The sequence below is a fragment of the Bombina bombina genome, chromosome 12 (assembly GCF_027579735.1).
Source record: "Bombina bombina isolate aBomBom1 chromosome 12, aBomBom1.pri, whole genome shotgun sequence".
NCBI lineage: Eukaryota > Metazoa > Chordata > Amphibia > Anura > Bombinatoridae > Bombina > Bombina bombina.
The window spans coordinates 12,250,839-12,268,239 of record NC_069510.1 but is presented as its reverse complement, the minus strand read 5'-3'; the positions used below and the strand labels follow the sequence as shown (position 1 = coordinate 12,268,239).

Genomic DNA, 17,401 nt, shown 5'->3' with positions numbered 1-17,401 from the left:
GTGTACTGTACTGCTGTAGTGATGCAAAGTCACAGTCTACTACTTAATGCATTCAGTATGTGTAGTGTACTGCTGTAGTGATGCAAAGTCACAGTCTACTACTTAATGCATTCAGTATGTGTAGTGTACTGCTGTAGTAATGCAAAGTCACAGTCTACTACTTAATGCATTCAGTATGTGTACTGTACTGCTGTAGTGATGCAAAGTCACAGTCTACTACTTAATGCATTCAGTATGTGTAGTGTACTGCTGTAGTAATGCAAAGTCACAGTCTGCTACTTAATGCATTCAGTATGTGTACTGTACTGCTGTAGGGATGCAAAGTCACAGTCACGGTATGTCAGATGTTAATTTATAATGTATCTGTTGTTTTAGTGGTTTTAGATGCTCCTGATGTTGTCCTGATAGAAAGGAATATGGGGAAAAGGATTGACCCCACATCTGGAGGTATGACGGAGGACTGTGTTTATGTTATATATATAACAAGTAAATGATTCTTTATATAAATATTTTGTCTACTGCTGTGTTAGCATCAAAGTTAATATTGTGAATTCTGCAATATTTAATTTAAATCTAAATCTGCCACTTTATATAAAACATATTAATATAAATGCTTATTTATTCACATATTACTCATTTGCTAAAATATTTTGTTTTGTTCACAAAATAAAACATTCAATGATACAGAGACAGCAAAACATACAGTAATGCTGTCAGGTGGTACAACGTGCAAGGTTCCCTCAAGCCCACTCAGTAGATATTATTAACTATACCTAACCCTTTTGTGCTATAATATATGCCATTGTAATGTGTTGCAGACGTCTCTGGTCACCTAGTGGTTAAGTGCAGATGATACAAAGGATGACACTAACATCGGCACATTATAGTTTATTCTGCTCTTGCATCCCTCAGTATAACATTCTGTGTATCTCTTGTAGAGGTGTACCATACATCCTTTGACTGGCCTTCTGAACCCGACATCCAGAAGAACTTGGTGGAACCAGAAGGAATTTCAGAGGAAGAGACAGGAAGGCGGCTGCTGGAGTATCACCGGAACATCCCGGGCATTCTGCCAACTTTCGCTAAGGTCTACAAAGTGTTCAACGCTGACCAGCCTTGCATGGATGTCTTCTCACAAGGTGAGTTGTCAGGGGCTATGAATGCTATATCGCCGCACATACAGCCATAAATGATGCCCGGTCTGAGTAGTAAAATAATAATAGACAGTGTTGAAGGCTGAATAATAATATTCAAGTGACAGTCAACACCAGAATTTCCTTCCAAAGATAGGGAGAGTCCACAGCTTCATTCCTTACTGTTGGGAAATACAACACCTGGCCACCAAGATGAGGCAAAGACACCACAACCAAAGACTTAAATATCCCTCCCACTTCCTCATTACTCCAGTCATTCTTTGCCTTTCGTCACGTTAGGAGGTAGCAGAGAAGTGTCAGAAGATTCGGAGAGTCCTGAAAAAGGGTATCTGCCCTTCAAGATAGGACTGGGGTTTTAAGTAGTCATGTCAACCTCTCAGCTAGAGTACTGATGAAAGTTAGAGTCTGGAGATGCAGGGAAAGTTTTTCTGTGAAACCATCAAGACTACTGCTAACAGCTCCTAAGCAATCAGTGTTGACAAGTTTCACTGCCTAATTTCTCTCACTCAAGTCCATGTCAGGAGCGCTGCTATAAGACTGTAACACTTGAGAGGCTGTGTTCTATTCCACAGCCTGGATCCTGGAAATAAGATTGTTTCAATTTTTACACATAAAACAATATAACAGGGTCACAGTGTGGTTCCTTTATACCTTGATAGGATCCAGGGTTAATATCCTCTGAAGGGGGTTTATTGAACAGCTGGGGTTAATTAATCAGTGTATTAATTATTTACATGCTGCTTTGTGTGATTTTTTCCTGGGCTAATAGACACTGTGTTTTTGGCTGCAACAAACAGGTTTCACTTTTAAGTTTCACTTTAGTTTTTGAAAGTGTTGCACAGCTCTTATTACTTGCTGTACTTGTAATATCTCAGATTCTGGAGTGGGCGAAGGCCCACAGCTGTTCGCAGTCAGCGATCCACATTCCGGGTGTGGACAACTGGGAGGCGGATTTTCTCAGCAGGCAATCCTTCCATCCAGGGGAATGGTCTCTCCATCCCGAGGTGTTTGCAGAGATATGCAGCAAGTGGGGGACGCCGGAGATCTCATAGCGTCTCGTCTCAATACCAAGCTAACCAGGTACGGGTCGAGGGATCCCCAAGCGGATCTAATAGATGCACTAGCAATGCCCTGGATGTTCAAACTCGTATATCTTTTTCCTCCATTATCGCTTCTTCCTCGAGTGGTGGCCCGCATCAAGCAGAAGTCGGTATCAGTAATCCTGATTGCTCCATCGTGGCCACGAAGGACGTGGTTCATGGATCTAGTAGGGATGTCCTCATCTCCTCTGTGGAAGTTAACTTTTCGCAGAGACCTGCTGATACAAGGTCCATTTGTTCATCAAAATCTAGACTCTCTGAGGCTGATTGCATGGAGTTTGAACGCTTAGTCTTAACCAAGAGAGGTTTCTCTGAGAGTGTCATTGATACTCTTATTCAAGTTTATAAACCAGTTACTCGGCGTATCTACCACAAGGTGTGGAGGACCTACTTATTCTGGTGTGAAGAGCGTGTTTTTTCCTGGCACAGAGTTAAGGTTGCCCGGATCTTATCTTTTCTCCAGGATGGGCTGGAGAAGGGCCTTTCTGCTAGTTCCCTGAGGGGACAGATTTCGGCCCTGACGGTTTTATTGCACAAGAGACTGGCTGAGCTTCCAGACGTGCAGTCCTTTGTTAAGGCTCTGATTAGGATCAGACCTGTGTTTAGATCTGGGGCTCCTCCTTGGAGCCTAAATCTTGTTCTTTGTGTTTTGCAACAGGTTCTGTTTGAGCCTCTGCATTCCGTTGACAATAAATTGTTATTTTGGAAGGTTTTCTTTTTATCGGCTATTGCTTCTGCACGCATAGTTTCTGAGATCTCTGCTTTGCAATATGAGCCCCCTTATCTGATTTTTCATGCATGTAAGGCAGTTTTATGTACTAAATTAGGTTTTCTTCCTAAGGTTGTGTCAGATCGCAACATCAATCAGAAGATTGTGGTTCGATCCTTGTGTCCTAATCCTTCTTCATCGAAGGAACGCTTACTTCACAATTTGGATGTGGTTGGCACCTTGAAGTTCTATCTTCAGGCTACTAAGGAATTTAGACAATCTTCTTCTTTGTTTGTTGTCTAATCGGGGAAGCGTAAGGGGCAAAAGGCTACTTCGACTTCCCTATCTATTTGGGAGGATAACGACTCATTCCACTAGAGCAGTGGCTTCCTCTTGGGCCTTTAAGAACGAGGCCACTATGGATCAGATTTGTAAGGCGGCTACCATGTCCTCCTTACATACTTTTTCAAAATTTAGAAGTTTGATGTTTTTGCTTCGGCTGAAGCAGCTTCGGGAGTATGTGAGTTTCCACATACAGTACGCTTTGGTACTAACAAATGGTTTTTTAGCCACATAGTTTCATGGGCATCTCACTGTGCTGTTGGTATCGTGACCTTTCGGTACAAGCGTATGTTTTACACAACATAATGCCCTTCTATTTAATAGTAGAAATGTAAATTATAGCATTCTCTTCTTCACATAGCTAATTAATTAGTTTCCAAATTGCTTAATTACAGCTATAAGTTGATATCAGCATTCATAAAGAATTAATGCCTAGAACAGTAAATAAAGACATGGATGCTTGAATATTAATTATTATTAATTAATAATTAGGCTTGGGAAAAGGGAAAAGAAGAGCTTACATAGAAACAAATCCTCTGTAGATCTTTCCTGCGGCACATCAAGCTTCAAAATCCTTCTTTATTCAAGATAATTAGTCAGTGAACTCATCTAGGGGATTATTACTTCTAATTAACTTACACTTATTTGCTGGAAATTAGCTCCATTTGTAAGCAGAGCATTTTGCCTGTCTGCTTGTGTGAGCGGGTTACAAACCGGAGGCATTAGTGTACTAACCGGAGGGTGTACTTACTGTACACAAATTAGCGGGACATAAAATAATCTAATGTGCTAGAACATGCTAGTATTGCACTGTTGCCTACACAAAACTAATGGCTGTATGAGCTAAAGCTCCCTGGTCTGGTGAGATTATCTAAGACTTCCCTTCACTAATGCTAGGTACCGCAATATGTTTTGGAAATAAAACTATTAGCTTGAGAACTGCTTATCTCACTATCGCCTAGATTTAGAGTTCTGCGGCCAAAGGGGTGCGTAGCTAACGCTGGCTTTTTTCTGGCCGCACCTTTTAAATACCGCTGGTATTGAGAGTTCACAGAATGGCTGCGTTAGGCTCCAAAAAAGGAGCGTAGAGCATATTTAACGCAACTTCAACTCTCGATACTAGCGGTGCTTATGGACGCGGCCAGCTTCAAAAACGTGCTCGTGCACGATTCCCCCATAGGAAACAATGGGGCTGTTTGAGCTGAAAAAAAACCTAACACCTGCAAAAAAGCCGCGTTCAGCTCCTAACGCAGCCCCATTGTTTGCTATGGGGAAACACTTCCTACGTCTGCACCTAACACTCTAACATGTACCCCGAGTCTAAACACCCCTAACCTTACACTTATTAACCCCTATTCTGCCGCCCCCGCTATCGCTGACCCCTGCATATTATTATTAACCCCTAATCTGCCGCTCCGTAAACCGCCGCTACTTACATTATCCCTATGTACCCCTAATCTGCTGCCCCTAACACCGCCGACCCCTATATTATATTTATTAACCCCTAATCTGCCCCCCACAACGTCGCCTCCACCTGCCTACACTTATTAACCCCTAATCTGCCGAGCGGACCGCACCGCTATTATAATAAAGTTATTAACCCCTAATCCGCCTCACTCCCGCCTCAATAACCCTATAATAAATAGTATTAACCCCTAATCTGCCCTCCCTAACATCGCCGACACCTAACTTCAAACATTAACCCCTAATCTGCCGACTGGAGCTCACCGCTATTCTAATAAATGTATTAACCCCTAAAGCTAAGTCTAATCCTAACACTAACACCCCCCTAAATTAAATATAATTTAAATCTAACGAAATTAATTAACTCTTATTAAATAAATTATTCCTATTTAAAGCTAAATACTTACCTGTAAAATAAACCGTAATATAGCTACAATATAAATTATAATTATATTATAGCTATTTTAGGATTTATATTTATTTTACAGGTAACTTTGTATTTATTTTAACCAGGTACAATAGCTATTAAATAGTTAAGAACTATTTAATAGCTAAAATAGTTAAAATAATTACAAAATTACCTGTAAAATAAATCCTAACCTAAGTTACAATTAAACCAAACACTACACTAGCAATAAATAAATTAAATTAAATACCTACAATTACCTACAATTAAACCTAACACTGCACTATCAATAAATGAATTAAATACAATACCTACAAATAACTACAATTAAATAAACTAACTAAAGTAAAAAAAATAAAAAAGAACTAAGTTACAAAAAATAAAAAAATATTTACAAACATTAGAAAAATATTACATCAATTTTAAACTAATTACACCTACTCTAAGCCCCCTAATAAAATAACAAAGCCCCCCAAAATAAAAAAATGCCCTACCCTATTCTAAATATAAAAAGTTCAAAGCTCTTTTACCTTACCAGCCCTGAACAGGGCCCTTTGCGGGGCATGCCCCAAAGAATTCAGCTCTTTTGCCTGTAAAAAAAACACATACAATACCCCCCCCCCAACATTATAACCCACGACCCACATACCCCTAATCTAACCCAAACCCCCCTTAAATAAACCTAACACTAAGCCCCTGAAGATCTTCCTACCTTATCTTCACCTCACCGGGTATCACCGATCGGTCCTGGCTCCAAAATCTTCATCCAACCCAAGCGGGGGCTGGCGATCCATAATCCTGCGGCTGAAGAGGTCCAGAAGAGGCTCCAAAGTCTTCATCCTATCCGAGAAGAAGAGGCGATCCAGACCGGCAACCATCTTGATCCAAACGGCATCTTCTATCTTCATCCGATGAGGAACGGCTCCATCGTGAAGACCTCCAGCGCGGACCAATCTTCTTCCGACGACGTCCATTGGCCGAGTGACGTCAGATTGAGCTTGCATTCTATTGGCTGATCGGAACAGCCAATAGAATGCGAGCTCAATCTGATTGGCTGATCGGATCAGCCAATCGGATTGAACTTGATTCTGATTGGCTGATTCCATCTGCCAATCAGAATATTCCTACCTTAATTCCGATTGGCTGATAGAATCCTATCAGCCAATCGGAATTCGAGGGACGCCATCTTGGATTACGTCATTTAAAGGAACTTTCATTCGGCGAGTAGACGTCGGTTGAAGAGGATGTTCCGCGTCGGCTTGGAAGAAGATGGCTCCGCTCCGCTCCAGAAGAAAGAAGATTGAAGATGGCGCTTGATAGAAGACTTCATCCCGATGATGGACTTCCGACTTCAGCCCGATGATGGATTTCTTCAGCCGCCGCTTGGATCCAGACTTCAGCCCGAGGATGGACGTCACTCTTCAGCCCCCCGCTTGGGCTTGGATCAACAATTCCGAGGACCGATCGGTGAACCTGGTATGGTGAAGATAAGGTAGGAAGATCTTCAGGGGCTTAGTGTTAGGTTTATTTAAGGGGGGTTTGGGTTAGATTAGGGGTATGTGGGTGGTGGGTTGTAATGTTGGGGGGGGGTATTGTATGTGTTTTTTTTACAGGCAAAAGAGCTGAATTCTGTGGGGCATGCCCCGAAAAAAGGGCCCTGTTCAGGGCTGGTAAGGTAAAAGAGCTTTGAACTTTTTTAATTTAGAATAGGGTAGGGCATTTTTTTATTTTGGGGGGCTTTGTTATTTTATTAGGGGGCTTAGAGTAGGTGTAATTAGTTTAAAATTGTTGTAATGTTCTTCTAATGTTTGTAAATATTTTTTTATTTTTTGTAACTTAGTTCTTTTTTATTTTTTGTACTTTAGTTAGTTTATTTCATTGTATTTATTTGTAGATATTGTATTAAATTAATTTATTGATAGTGTAGTGTTAGGTTTAATTGTAGATAATTGTAGGTATTTTATTTAATTAATTTATTGATAGTGTAGTGTTAGGTTTAATTGTAACTTAGGTTAGGATTTATTTTACAGGTAATTTTGTAATTATTTTAACTATTTTAGCTATTAAATAGTTCTTAACTATTTAATAGCTATTGTACCTGGTTAAAATAAATACAAAGTTGCCTGTAAAATAAATATTAATCCTAAAATAGCTATAATATAATTATAATTTATATTGTAGCTATATTAGGGTTTATTTTACAGGTAAGTATTTAGATTTAAATAGGAATAATTTATTTAATAAGAGTTAATTTATTTCGTTAGAATAAAATTATATTTAATTTAGGGGGGTGTTAGGGTTAGGGTTAAAATTAGCTTTAGGGGTTAAAACATTTATTAGAGTAGCGGTGAGCTCCGATCGGCAGATTAGGGGTTAATACTTGAAGTTAGGTGTCGGTGATGTTAGGGAGGGCAGATTAGGGGTTAATACTATTTATTATAGGGTTATTGGGGCGGGAGTGAGGCGGATTAGGGGTTAATAACTATATTATAATAGCGGTGCGGTCCGCTCGGCAGATTAGGGGTTAATAAGTGTAGGCAGGTGGAGGCGACGTTGTGGGGGGCAGATTAGGGGTTAATAAATATAATATAGGGGTCGGCGGTGTTAGGGGCAGCAGATTAGGGGTACATAGCTATAATGTAGCTGGCGGCGGCGTGCGGACGGCAGATTAGGGGTTAATAAGTGTAGGTAGCTGGCGGCGACGTTGTGGGGGGCAGATTAGGGGTTAATAAATATACTATAGGGGTCGGCGGTGTTAGGGGCAGCAGATTAGGGGTACATAAGTATAACGTAGGTGGCGGTCGGCAGATTAGGGGTTAAAAAAATTTAATCGAGTGGTGGCGATGTGGGGGGACCTCGGTTTAGGGGTGCATAGGTAGTTTATGGGTGTTAGTGTACTTTAGAGCACAGTAGTTAAGAGCTTTATGAACCGGCGTTAGCACAGAAAGCTCTTAACTACTTACTTTTTTCTGCGGCTGGAGTTTTGTCGTTAGATTTCTAACGCTCACTTCAGCCACGACTCTAAATACCGGAGTTAGAAAGATCCCATTGAAAAGATAGGATACACAATTGACGTAAGGGGATCTGCGGTATGGAAAAGTCGCGGCTGAAAAGTGAGCGTTAGACCCTTTCCTGACTGACTCCAAATACCAGAGGGTGGTAAAAACCAGCGTTAGGAGCCTCTAACGCTGGTTTTGACGGCTACCGCCCAACTCTAAATCTAGGCCTATGCAAGTTGTGGATGTGAAGGATACATACATTACAATATAATGCACCCCCCTTTCTCCAAAGATTCTGCATGATTTCTTACCATTCCAGCAGTGGCGTATTTATGCTTAGTGCTGCCCTAGGCACTCAAAATTCTGCTGCCCCCCCCCTATCCCCCCCCCCCTAAAAAAAAAAAAAAGGTTTTAGGCCTTTTTTTTCCCCTTAATATTTTTTTGAGTCAGTGTGTAAAATGTTTTTTTTTTCCCCATAACAATTCAAAAGAAAATGGGCTAGCAAAACACTTGCATACAGGTGAGTTGAGTTGCATGCATCTCATACTGTTTTCTCCCTGAGAGAAGGGAGAGAAAAGAAGGGGAGGGGAGAAAAGGGAGAGAAAGGAAAGAAGGAAGGGAGGGAGAAGAGAAAAGTGGGGATTGGGAGGAGAAAAGGGGGGAGGGAAAGGAGGGAGGAAAAGAAACAAGTGAAAGAAGGGAGCAAGGGAGGGAGGGAAATAAGGGAGTGAGTTGAGGGAGGAACGGGGGGAGAAAGGGAGAGAGGAAGGGAGGGAAAGAAGAATACACTTTGAAACAATCACTGCCCTTCACATGCAACAACATACAGTAATTACCATCATTCAACATGAAACTTTTTAAGTGTTTACTATTTACTCCATGGGTTCATGAATGCAGAGAAAGCTAGCTATTAGTAGCTAACATACATTAGCACTGAGAGTTTATGATTAGACATCACATGAGTGCAGAGACAGCTAGCTATTAGTAGCTAACATACATTAGCACTGAGAGTTTATGATTAGACATCACATGAATGCAGAGAAAGCTATCTATTAGTAGCTAACATACATTAGCACTGAGAGTTTATGATTAGACATCACATGAATACAGAGACAGCTAGCTATTAGTAGCTAACATACATTAGCACTGAGAGTTTATGATTAGACATCACATGAATGCAGAGAAAGCTAGCTATTAGTAGCTAACATACATTAGCACTGAGAGTTTATGATTAGAGATCACATGAATGCAGAGAAAGCTAGCTATTAGTAGCTGACATACATTAGCACTGAGAGTTTATGATTAGACATCACGTGAATGCAGAGAAAGCTAGCTATTAGTAGCTAACATACATTAGCACTGAGAGTTTATGATTAGACATCACATGAATGCAGAGAAAGCTAGCTATTAGTAGCTAACATACATTAGCGCTGAGAGTTTATGATTAGACATCACATGAATGCAAAGACAGCTAGCTATTAGTAGCTAACATACATTAGCACTGAGAGTTTATAATTAGACATCACATGAATGCAGAGACAGCTAGCTATTAGTAGCTAACATACATTAGCACTGAGAGTTTATGATTAGACATCACATGAATGCAGAGACAGCTAGCTATTAGTAGCTAACATACATTAGCACTGAGAGTTTATGATTAGACATCACATGAATGCACTAGCTATTAGTAGCTAACATACATTAGCACAGAGAGTTTATGATTAGACATCACATGAATGTAGAGAAAACTAGCTATTAGTAGCTAACATACATTAGCGCTGAGAGTTTATGATTAGAAATAACATGAATGCAGAGAAAGCTAGCTATTAGTAGCTAACATACATTACTGCTGAGAGTGTATGATTAGACATCTCATGAATGCAGAGACAGCTAGCTATTAGTAGCTAAAATACATTAGCACTGAGAGTTTATGATTAGACATTGCATGAATGCAGAGAAAGCTAGCTATTAGTAGCTAACATACATTAGTGCTGAGAGTGTATGATTAGACATCTCATGAATGCAGAGACAGCTAGCTATTAGTAGCTAACATACATTAGAACTGAGAGTTTATGATTAGAAATCACATGAATGCAGAGACAGCTAGCTATTAGTAGCTAAAATACAATAGTGCTGAGAGTTTATGATTAGACATCACATGAATGCAGAGACAGCTAGCTATTAGTAGCTAACATACATTAGCTCTGAGAGTTTATGATTAGACATCACATGAATGCAGAGACAGCTAGCTATTAGTAGCTAACATACATTAGCGCTGAGAGTTTATGATTAGACATCACATGAATGCAGACAGCTAGCTATTAGTAGCTAACATACATTAGTTCTGAGAGTTTATGATTAGACATCACATGAATGCAGAGAAAGCTATCTATTAGTAGCTAACATACATTAGCACTGAGAGTTTATGATTAGACATCACATGAATGCACTAGCTATTAGTAGCTAACATACATTAGCACAGAGAGTTTGATTAGACATCACATGAATGTAGAGAAAACTAGATATTAGTAGCTAACATACATTAGTGCTGAGAGTGTATGATTAGACATCTCATGAGTGCAGAGACAGCTAGCTATTATTAGCTAACATACATTAGAACTGAGAGTTTATGATTAGAAATCACATGAATGCAGAGACAGCTAGCTATTAGTATCTAAAATACAATAGTGCTGAGAGTTTATGATTAGACATCACATGAATGCAAAGAAAGCTAGCTATTAGTAGCTAACATACATTAGCACTGAGAGTTTATAATTAGACATCACATGAATGCAGAGAAAGCTATTAGTAGCTAACATACATTAGTGCTGAGAGTTTGTGATTAGACATCACAAGCTGATCTAAGCAGTGCACAGACGCATGCAGTCTGTTAGTCACTAAGACCTGCAATAAGCACTGCGCTCGCAGACCCACCACAGCTGACAAGGGGAGGCAGCATATCGGCACAAGGTCTTCTCCTCCAGCCTCACCTTGTAAGCATATCCCGGGCAAGTTTCTCACCAAGAACGCTTCCACTGCAAAAATGCCGGCGCCTCTAAATGAAGTAACGGTGTAAAGGAGCACTGCCTGTGAAGAGCGACCTTAGATACAGAGGTATACCCCAGCGCCAACTCAACCTTGTAAGCCTGAGGCGGTGGTACCTAGCTCCCACCTAGAGAAAGATAATTATGAAGAATATGCCCAGGTGCCAACAATGCAGAGGCTAAGGTTATGGTACAAGAGTGGATACTAGTAATACTAAAATATTTTATTACATTAATGTCACTATTAAAAATTCTCTAAAAACTCATATAAAAACACAGTATTACATGTGCATGAATCCACGCTAATAAAGCATAAAAACATTAAAACAATAATACATATTGGGTGACAAACACATAGAAATGGTGTTGTATAATGCTGCTTAACCCCTTAATGACCACAATGTACGCAGTATGTCACTGGTCGTTAAGGGTTTTTTCAGGACATAATAGCACAAGTCTAGCAAGAACACGCTATTAATGCCCTCCCTCCAGCTGGCTTTGTGTAATAGAGCAGTCTCAACGCTGGTGGCAAGACCGCGCTATAAAACAATCAAGTCCCAAAAAAATGCCAGTGACATACAGGGTACGTCACTGGTCCTTAAGGGGTTAATCCAATACAAAAGGAACTTCAAAGTGTTCAATTGAGTGTGTGAAATAAATCGTGTGAGGTAAGAAAATTGGAAATGGAAAATAAAAAATAATAATATAAGATGAATCCAAACGTCAGTCAAAAATAGTCTTACAAGATGGATTGTAACAGTGTTCCAAAATAAGAAGTCAATCCTGTGAAGTATAAATGTCAATCCTGTGAGTAAAGAAAAACGTCAATCCTGTGATTAAAGTGAAAAAATATCAATCCTGTGAGTAAAGTAAAAAGTTTAAAGTATAATAGATAGATAATCCAAATGTTTCCGGTGTTGGTGTATTGATATCCTTCTCCCTTAGTGCTTGGATGCCCAAGGGGACTGCACCCCAGTGAAAAATAATGTGAGAGATACTACTCTACATAAGCAAAAAATTCCAGTAACAACGAAAAAATGCCAAATAAAAATGCCAAAATAAAAACCTGTGAATAAAGAAGATAAACACAATGTGTAGAATGTTTACAAATTGATACTCCTAATGGAATAATGCTTACCAGGTCTACGCGTTTCGGCCCTGCCTAGGCCTTTTATTATTTGAGACCATGTGATTTATGCATTTTTAATTAATATTTGACATAAGTTGTGCTAATAGCTACCTGCATTCCTCTCCTCTTCTGTTTATCGTCTCATTTTTCAGTGCTGACATTTGTCTTAAGCCGACCTCGCTCCTTGGCACCTCACACACCGAGAATTCTGCTATATGGACCACCCGGAAGTGGGAGGAGCCTACAAGCGGCATTGCTGGCAGAGAAATATGGCCTTGTCAACAGTAAGTGCTTCACCGTTCTGACATTATTTTTTTCCTATGTGACTTGTTATAACTATGCACACAAAAAAGAGCGTTGTTATTTATAAATATATAATATAAGCAGTAACGTTTATATTGAATTAAAACTACATACTGTGTATTTACATAAAAAAATATTCGTAATGGCTGAATCTGGTATTGAAGGCTGTTTTCCATTTGTCGCCTTCCTTTATCCTAATAAGGTTATAGGTCCTTCTAAGGTCGAGTTTGGCAAAGATAGTTGCTCCACTTAGATAATCGTAAAACTCTAAGATGAGGGGCAGTGGATTAAAGTCTTTAATAGTTATTCAATTCAGTTCATGTTAGTCAATACAGTGTCTAAGACCCCCATCTTTTTTTTTTTAAAATGAAGAAAAATCCAGCACCAGCAGGAGAGGATGTTGGTCTGATGACTCCATGGCCCAGATTATCAGTTATTTACTCTTCTAAAGCTTTTTGTTCTAGTTGAGATGGACGTTACATTTTTATCAGGCTGTGATAGACAATGACCCCAACAGTCCTTACCCCAAGAAGTTACTTCTCCAGAGGACCAAGAAACGGTTGGAGTCTTTGGAGCCATTGTAATCCAAAAAAAATTGGCAGTATTTGATATTTTGAAAATTAACATCAAAAGCATGTTTCTAGCTATACTTACCAGAAAAGCCCTGTGTCTTAAATCCTGGAATGCTGACATGGTGTCTAAAACTAGATTACTGTCACTTTCCTTGGGTCTCAACTGGATTCTATTATTTCTACTATTACTGGAGGTAAGGAGGCTTTTCTTCCTCATGACAAAAAGTCAAAAGGGAAATTTAAATCTCCCTATCATTTTTGGTTCCTTTGTCAGAATAGAGAACAGAAAACTGACTCCTCCCATAAACCCTCTGGCTCAGTCTGGAGACCCACTTCAAATTGGAACAAATCCAAAGAGAATAAGAAATCTAATCCAGACTCTAAGGCCTAGATTTGGAGTTTGGCGGTAGATGGGCTGTTAACGCTCCGCGGGTTTTTTTCTGGCCGCACCATAAATTTAACTCTGGTATCGAGAGTTCAAACAAATGCTGCGTTAGGCTCCAAAAAAGGAGCGTAGAGCATATTTACCGCAAATGCAACTCTCGATACCAGAGTTGCTTACGGACGCGGCCGGCATCAAAAACGTGCTCGTGCACGATTCTCCCATAGGAAACAATGGGGCAGTTTGAGCTGAAAAAAAACCTAACACCTGCAAAAAAGCAGCGTTCAGCTCCTAACGCAGCCCCATTGTTTCCTATGGGGAAACACTTCCTACGTCTGCACCTAACACTCTAACATGTACCCCGAGTCTAAACACCCCTAACCTTACACTTATTAACCCCTAATCTGCCGCCCCCGCTATCGCTGACCCCTGCATTACACTTTTAACCCCTAATCTGCCGCTCCGTAAACCGCCGCCACCTACGTTATCCCTATGTACCCCTAATCTGCTGCCCTAACATCGCCGACCCCTATGTTATATTTATTAACCCCTAATCTGCCCCCCACAACGTCGCCGACACCTGCCTACACTTATTAACCCCTAATCTGCCGAGCGGACCTGAGCGCTACTATAATAAAGTTATTAACCCCTAATCCGCCTCACTAACCCTATCATAAATAGTATTAACCCCTAATCTGCCCTCCCTAACATCGCCGACACCTACCTTCAATTATTAACCCCTAATCTGCCGACCGGAGCTCACCGCTATTCTAATAAATGTATTAACCCCTAAAGCTAAGTCTAACCCTAACACTAACACCCCCCTAAGTTAAATATAATTTTTATCTAACGAAATAAATTAACTCTTATTAAATAAATGATTCCTATTTAAAGCTAAATACTTACCTGTAAAATAAATCCTAATATAGCTACAATATAAATTATAATTATATTATAGCTATTTTAGGATTAATATTTATTTTACAGGCAACTTTGTAATTATTTTAACCAGGTACAATAGCTATTAAATAGTTAAGAACTATTTAATAGTTACCTAGTTAAAATAATAACAAATTTACCTGTAAAATAAATCCTAACCTAAGATATAATTAAACCTAACACTACCCTATCAATAAAATAATTAAATAAACTACCTACAATTGCCTACAATTAACCTAACACTACACTATCAATAAATTAATTAAACACAATTGCTACAAATAAATACAATTAAATAAACTATCTAAAGTACAAAAAATAAAAAAGAACTAAGTTACAGAAAATAATAAAATATTTACAAACATAAGAAAAATATTACAACAATTTTAAACTAATTACACCTACTCTAAGCCCCCTAATAAAATAACAAAGCCCCCCAAAATAAAAAATTCCCTACCCTATTCTAAAATACAAATATTACAAGCTCTTTTACCTTACCAGCCCTGAACAGGGCCCTTTGCGGGGCATGCCCCAAGAATTTCAGCTCTTTTGCCTGTAAAAAAAAACATACAATACCCCCCCCCCAACATTACAACCCACCACCCACATACCCCTAATCTAACCCAAACCCCCCTTAAATAAACCTAACACTAATCCCCTGAAGATCTTCCTACCTTGTCTTCACCATACCAGGTTCACCGATCCGTCCTGGCTCCAAGATCTTCATCCAACCCAAGCGGGGGTTGGCGATCCATAATCCGGTGCTCCAAAGTCTTCCTCCTATCCGGCAAGAAGAGGACATCCGGACCGGCAAACATCTTCTCCAAGCGGCATCTTCTATCTTCTTCCATCCGATGACGACCGGCTCCATCTTGAAGACCTCCAGCGCGGATCCATCCTCTTCTTCCGACGACTAGACGACGAATGACGGTTCCTTTAAGGGACGTCATCCAAGATGGCGTCCCTCGAATTCCGATTGGCTGATAGGATTCTATCAGCCAATCGGAATTAAGGTAGGAATTTTCTGATTGGCTGATGGAATCAGCCAATCAGAATATAGTTCAATCCGATTGGCTGATCCAATCAGCCAATCAGATTGAGCTTGCATTCTATTGGCTGATCGGAACAGCCAATAGAATGCGAGCTCAATCTGATTGGCTGATTGGATCAGCCAATCGGATTGAACTATATTCTGATTGGCTGATTCCATCAGCCAATCAGAAAATTCCTACCTTAATTCCGATTGGCTGATAGAATCCTATCAGCCAATCGGAATTCGAGGGACGCCATCTTGGATGACGTCCCTTAAAGGAACCGTCATTCGTCGTCTAGTCGTCGGAAGAAGAGGATGGATCCGCGCTGGAGGTCTTCAAGATGGAGCCGGTCGTCATCGGATGGAAGAAGATAGAAGATGCCGCTTGGAGAAGATGTTTGCCGGTCCGGATGTCCTCTTCTTGCCGGATAGGAGGAAGACTTTGGAGCACCGGATTATGGATCGCCAACCCCCGCTTGGGTTGGATGAAGATCTTGGAGCCAGGACGGATCGGTGAACCTGGTATGGTGAAGACAAGGTAGGAAGATCTTCAGGGGATTAGTGTTAGGTTTATTTAAGGGGGGTTTGGGTTAGATTAGGGGTATGTGGGTGGTGGGTTGTAATGTTGGGGGGGGGGTATTGTATGTTTTTTTTTACAGGCAAAAGAGCTGAAATTCTTGGGGCATGCCCCGCAAAGGGCCCTGTTCAGGGCTGGTAAGGTAAAAGAGCTTGTAATATTTGTATTTTAGAATAGGGTAGGGAATTTTTTATTTTGGGGGGCTTTGTTATTTTATTAGGGGGCTTAGAGTAGGTGTAATTAGTTTAAAATTGTTGTAATATTTTTCTTATGTTTGTAAATATTTTATTATTTTCTGTAACTTAGTTCTTTTTTATTTTTTGTACTTTAGATAGTTTATTTAATTGTATTTATTTGTAGCAATTGTGTTTAATTAATTTATTGATAGTGTAGTGTTAGGTTAATTGTAGGTAATTGTAGGTAGTTTATTTAATTATTTTATTGATAGGGTAGTGTTAGGTTTAATTATATCTTAGGTTAGGATTTATTTTACAGGTAAATTTGTTATTATTTTAACTAGGTAACTATTAAATAGTTCTTAACTATTTAATAGCTATTGTACCTGGTTAAAATAATTACAAAGTTGCCTGTAAAATAAATATTAATCCTAAAATAGCTATAATATAATTATAATTTATATTGTAGCTATATTAGGATGTATTTTACAGGTAAGTATTTAGCTTTAAATAGGAATTATTTATTTAATAAGAGTTAATTTATTTCGTTAGATAAAAATTATATTTAACTTAGGGGGGTGTTAGTGTTAGGGTTAGACTTAGCTTTAGGGGTTAATACATTTATTAGAATAGCGGTGAGCTCCGGTCGGCAGATTAGGGGTTAATAATTGAAGGTAGGTGTCGTCGATGTTAGGGAGGGCAGATTAGGGGTTAATACTATTTATGATAGGGTTAGTGAGGCGGATTAGGGGTTAATAACTTTATTATAGTAGCGCTCAGGTCCGCTCGGCAGATTAGGGGTTAATAAGTGTAGGTAGGTGTCGGCGACGTTGAGGGGGGCAGATTAGGGGTTAATAAATATAACATAGGGGTCGGCGATGTTAGGGGTAGCAGATTAGGGGTACATAGGGATAACGTAGGTGGCGGCGATTTGCGGTCGGAAGATTAGGGGTTAATTATTTTAAGTAGCTTGCGGCGACGTTGTGGGGGGCAAGTTAGGGGTTAATAGATATAATACAGGGGTCGGCGGTGTTAGGGGCAGCAGATTAGGGGTACATAAGTATAACGTAGG

General features: G+C 39.7%; 1 protein-coding gene across 1 annotated transcript in view; it reads left to right on the top strand.

The window, feature by feature from the left end:
* The window catches only part of AK8 (adenylate kinase 8), a gene marked incomplete at its 5' end in the record, with an annotated part of 279,875 nt that overhangs the window by 143,158 nt on the left and 119,316 nt on the right, over positions 1-17,401 (top strand). Inside the window, 3 exons of the mRNA XM_053695949.1 lie at positions 376-447; positions 939-1,139; positions 12,500-12,631. Coding sequence (XP_053551924.1) covers positions 376-447; positions 939-1,139; positions 12,500-12,631 — 405 coding nt within the window. The remainder of the gene's footprint in view (positions 1-375; positions 448-938; positions 1,140-12,499; positions 12,632-17,401) is intronic.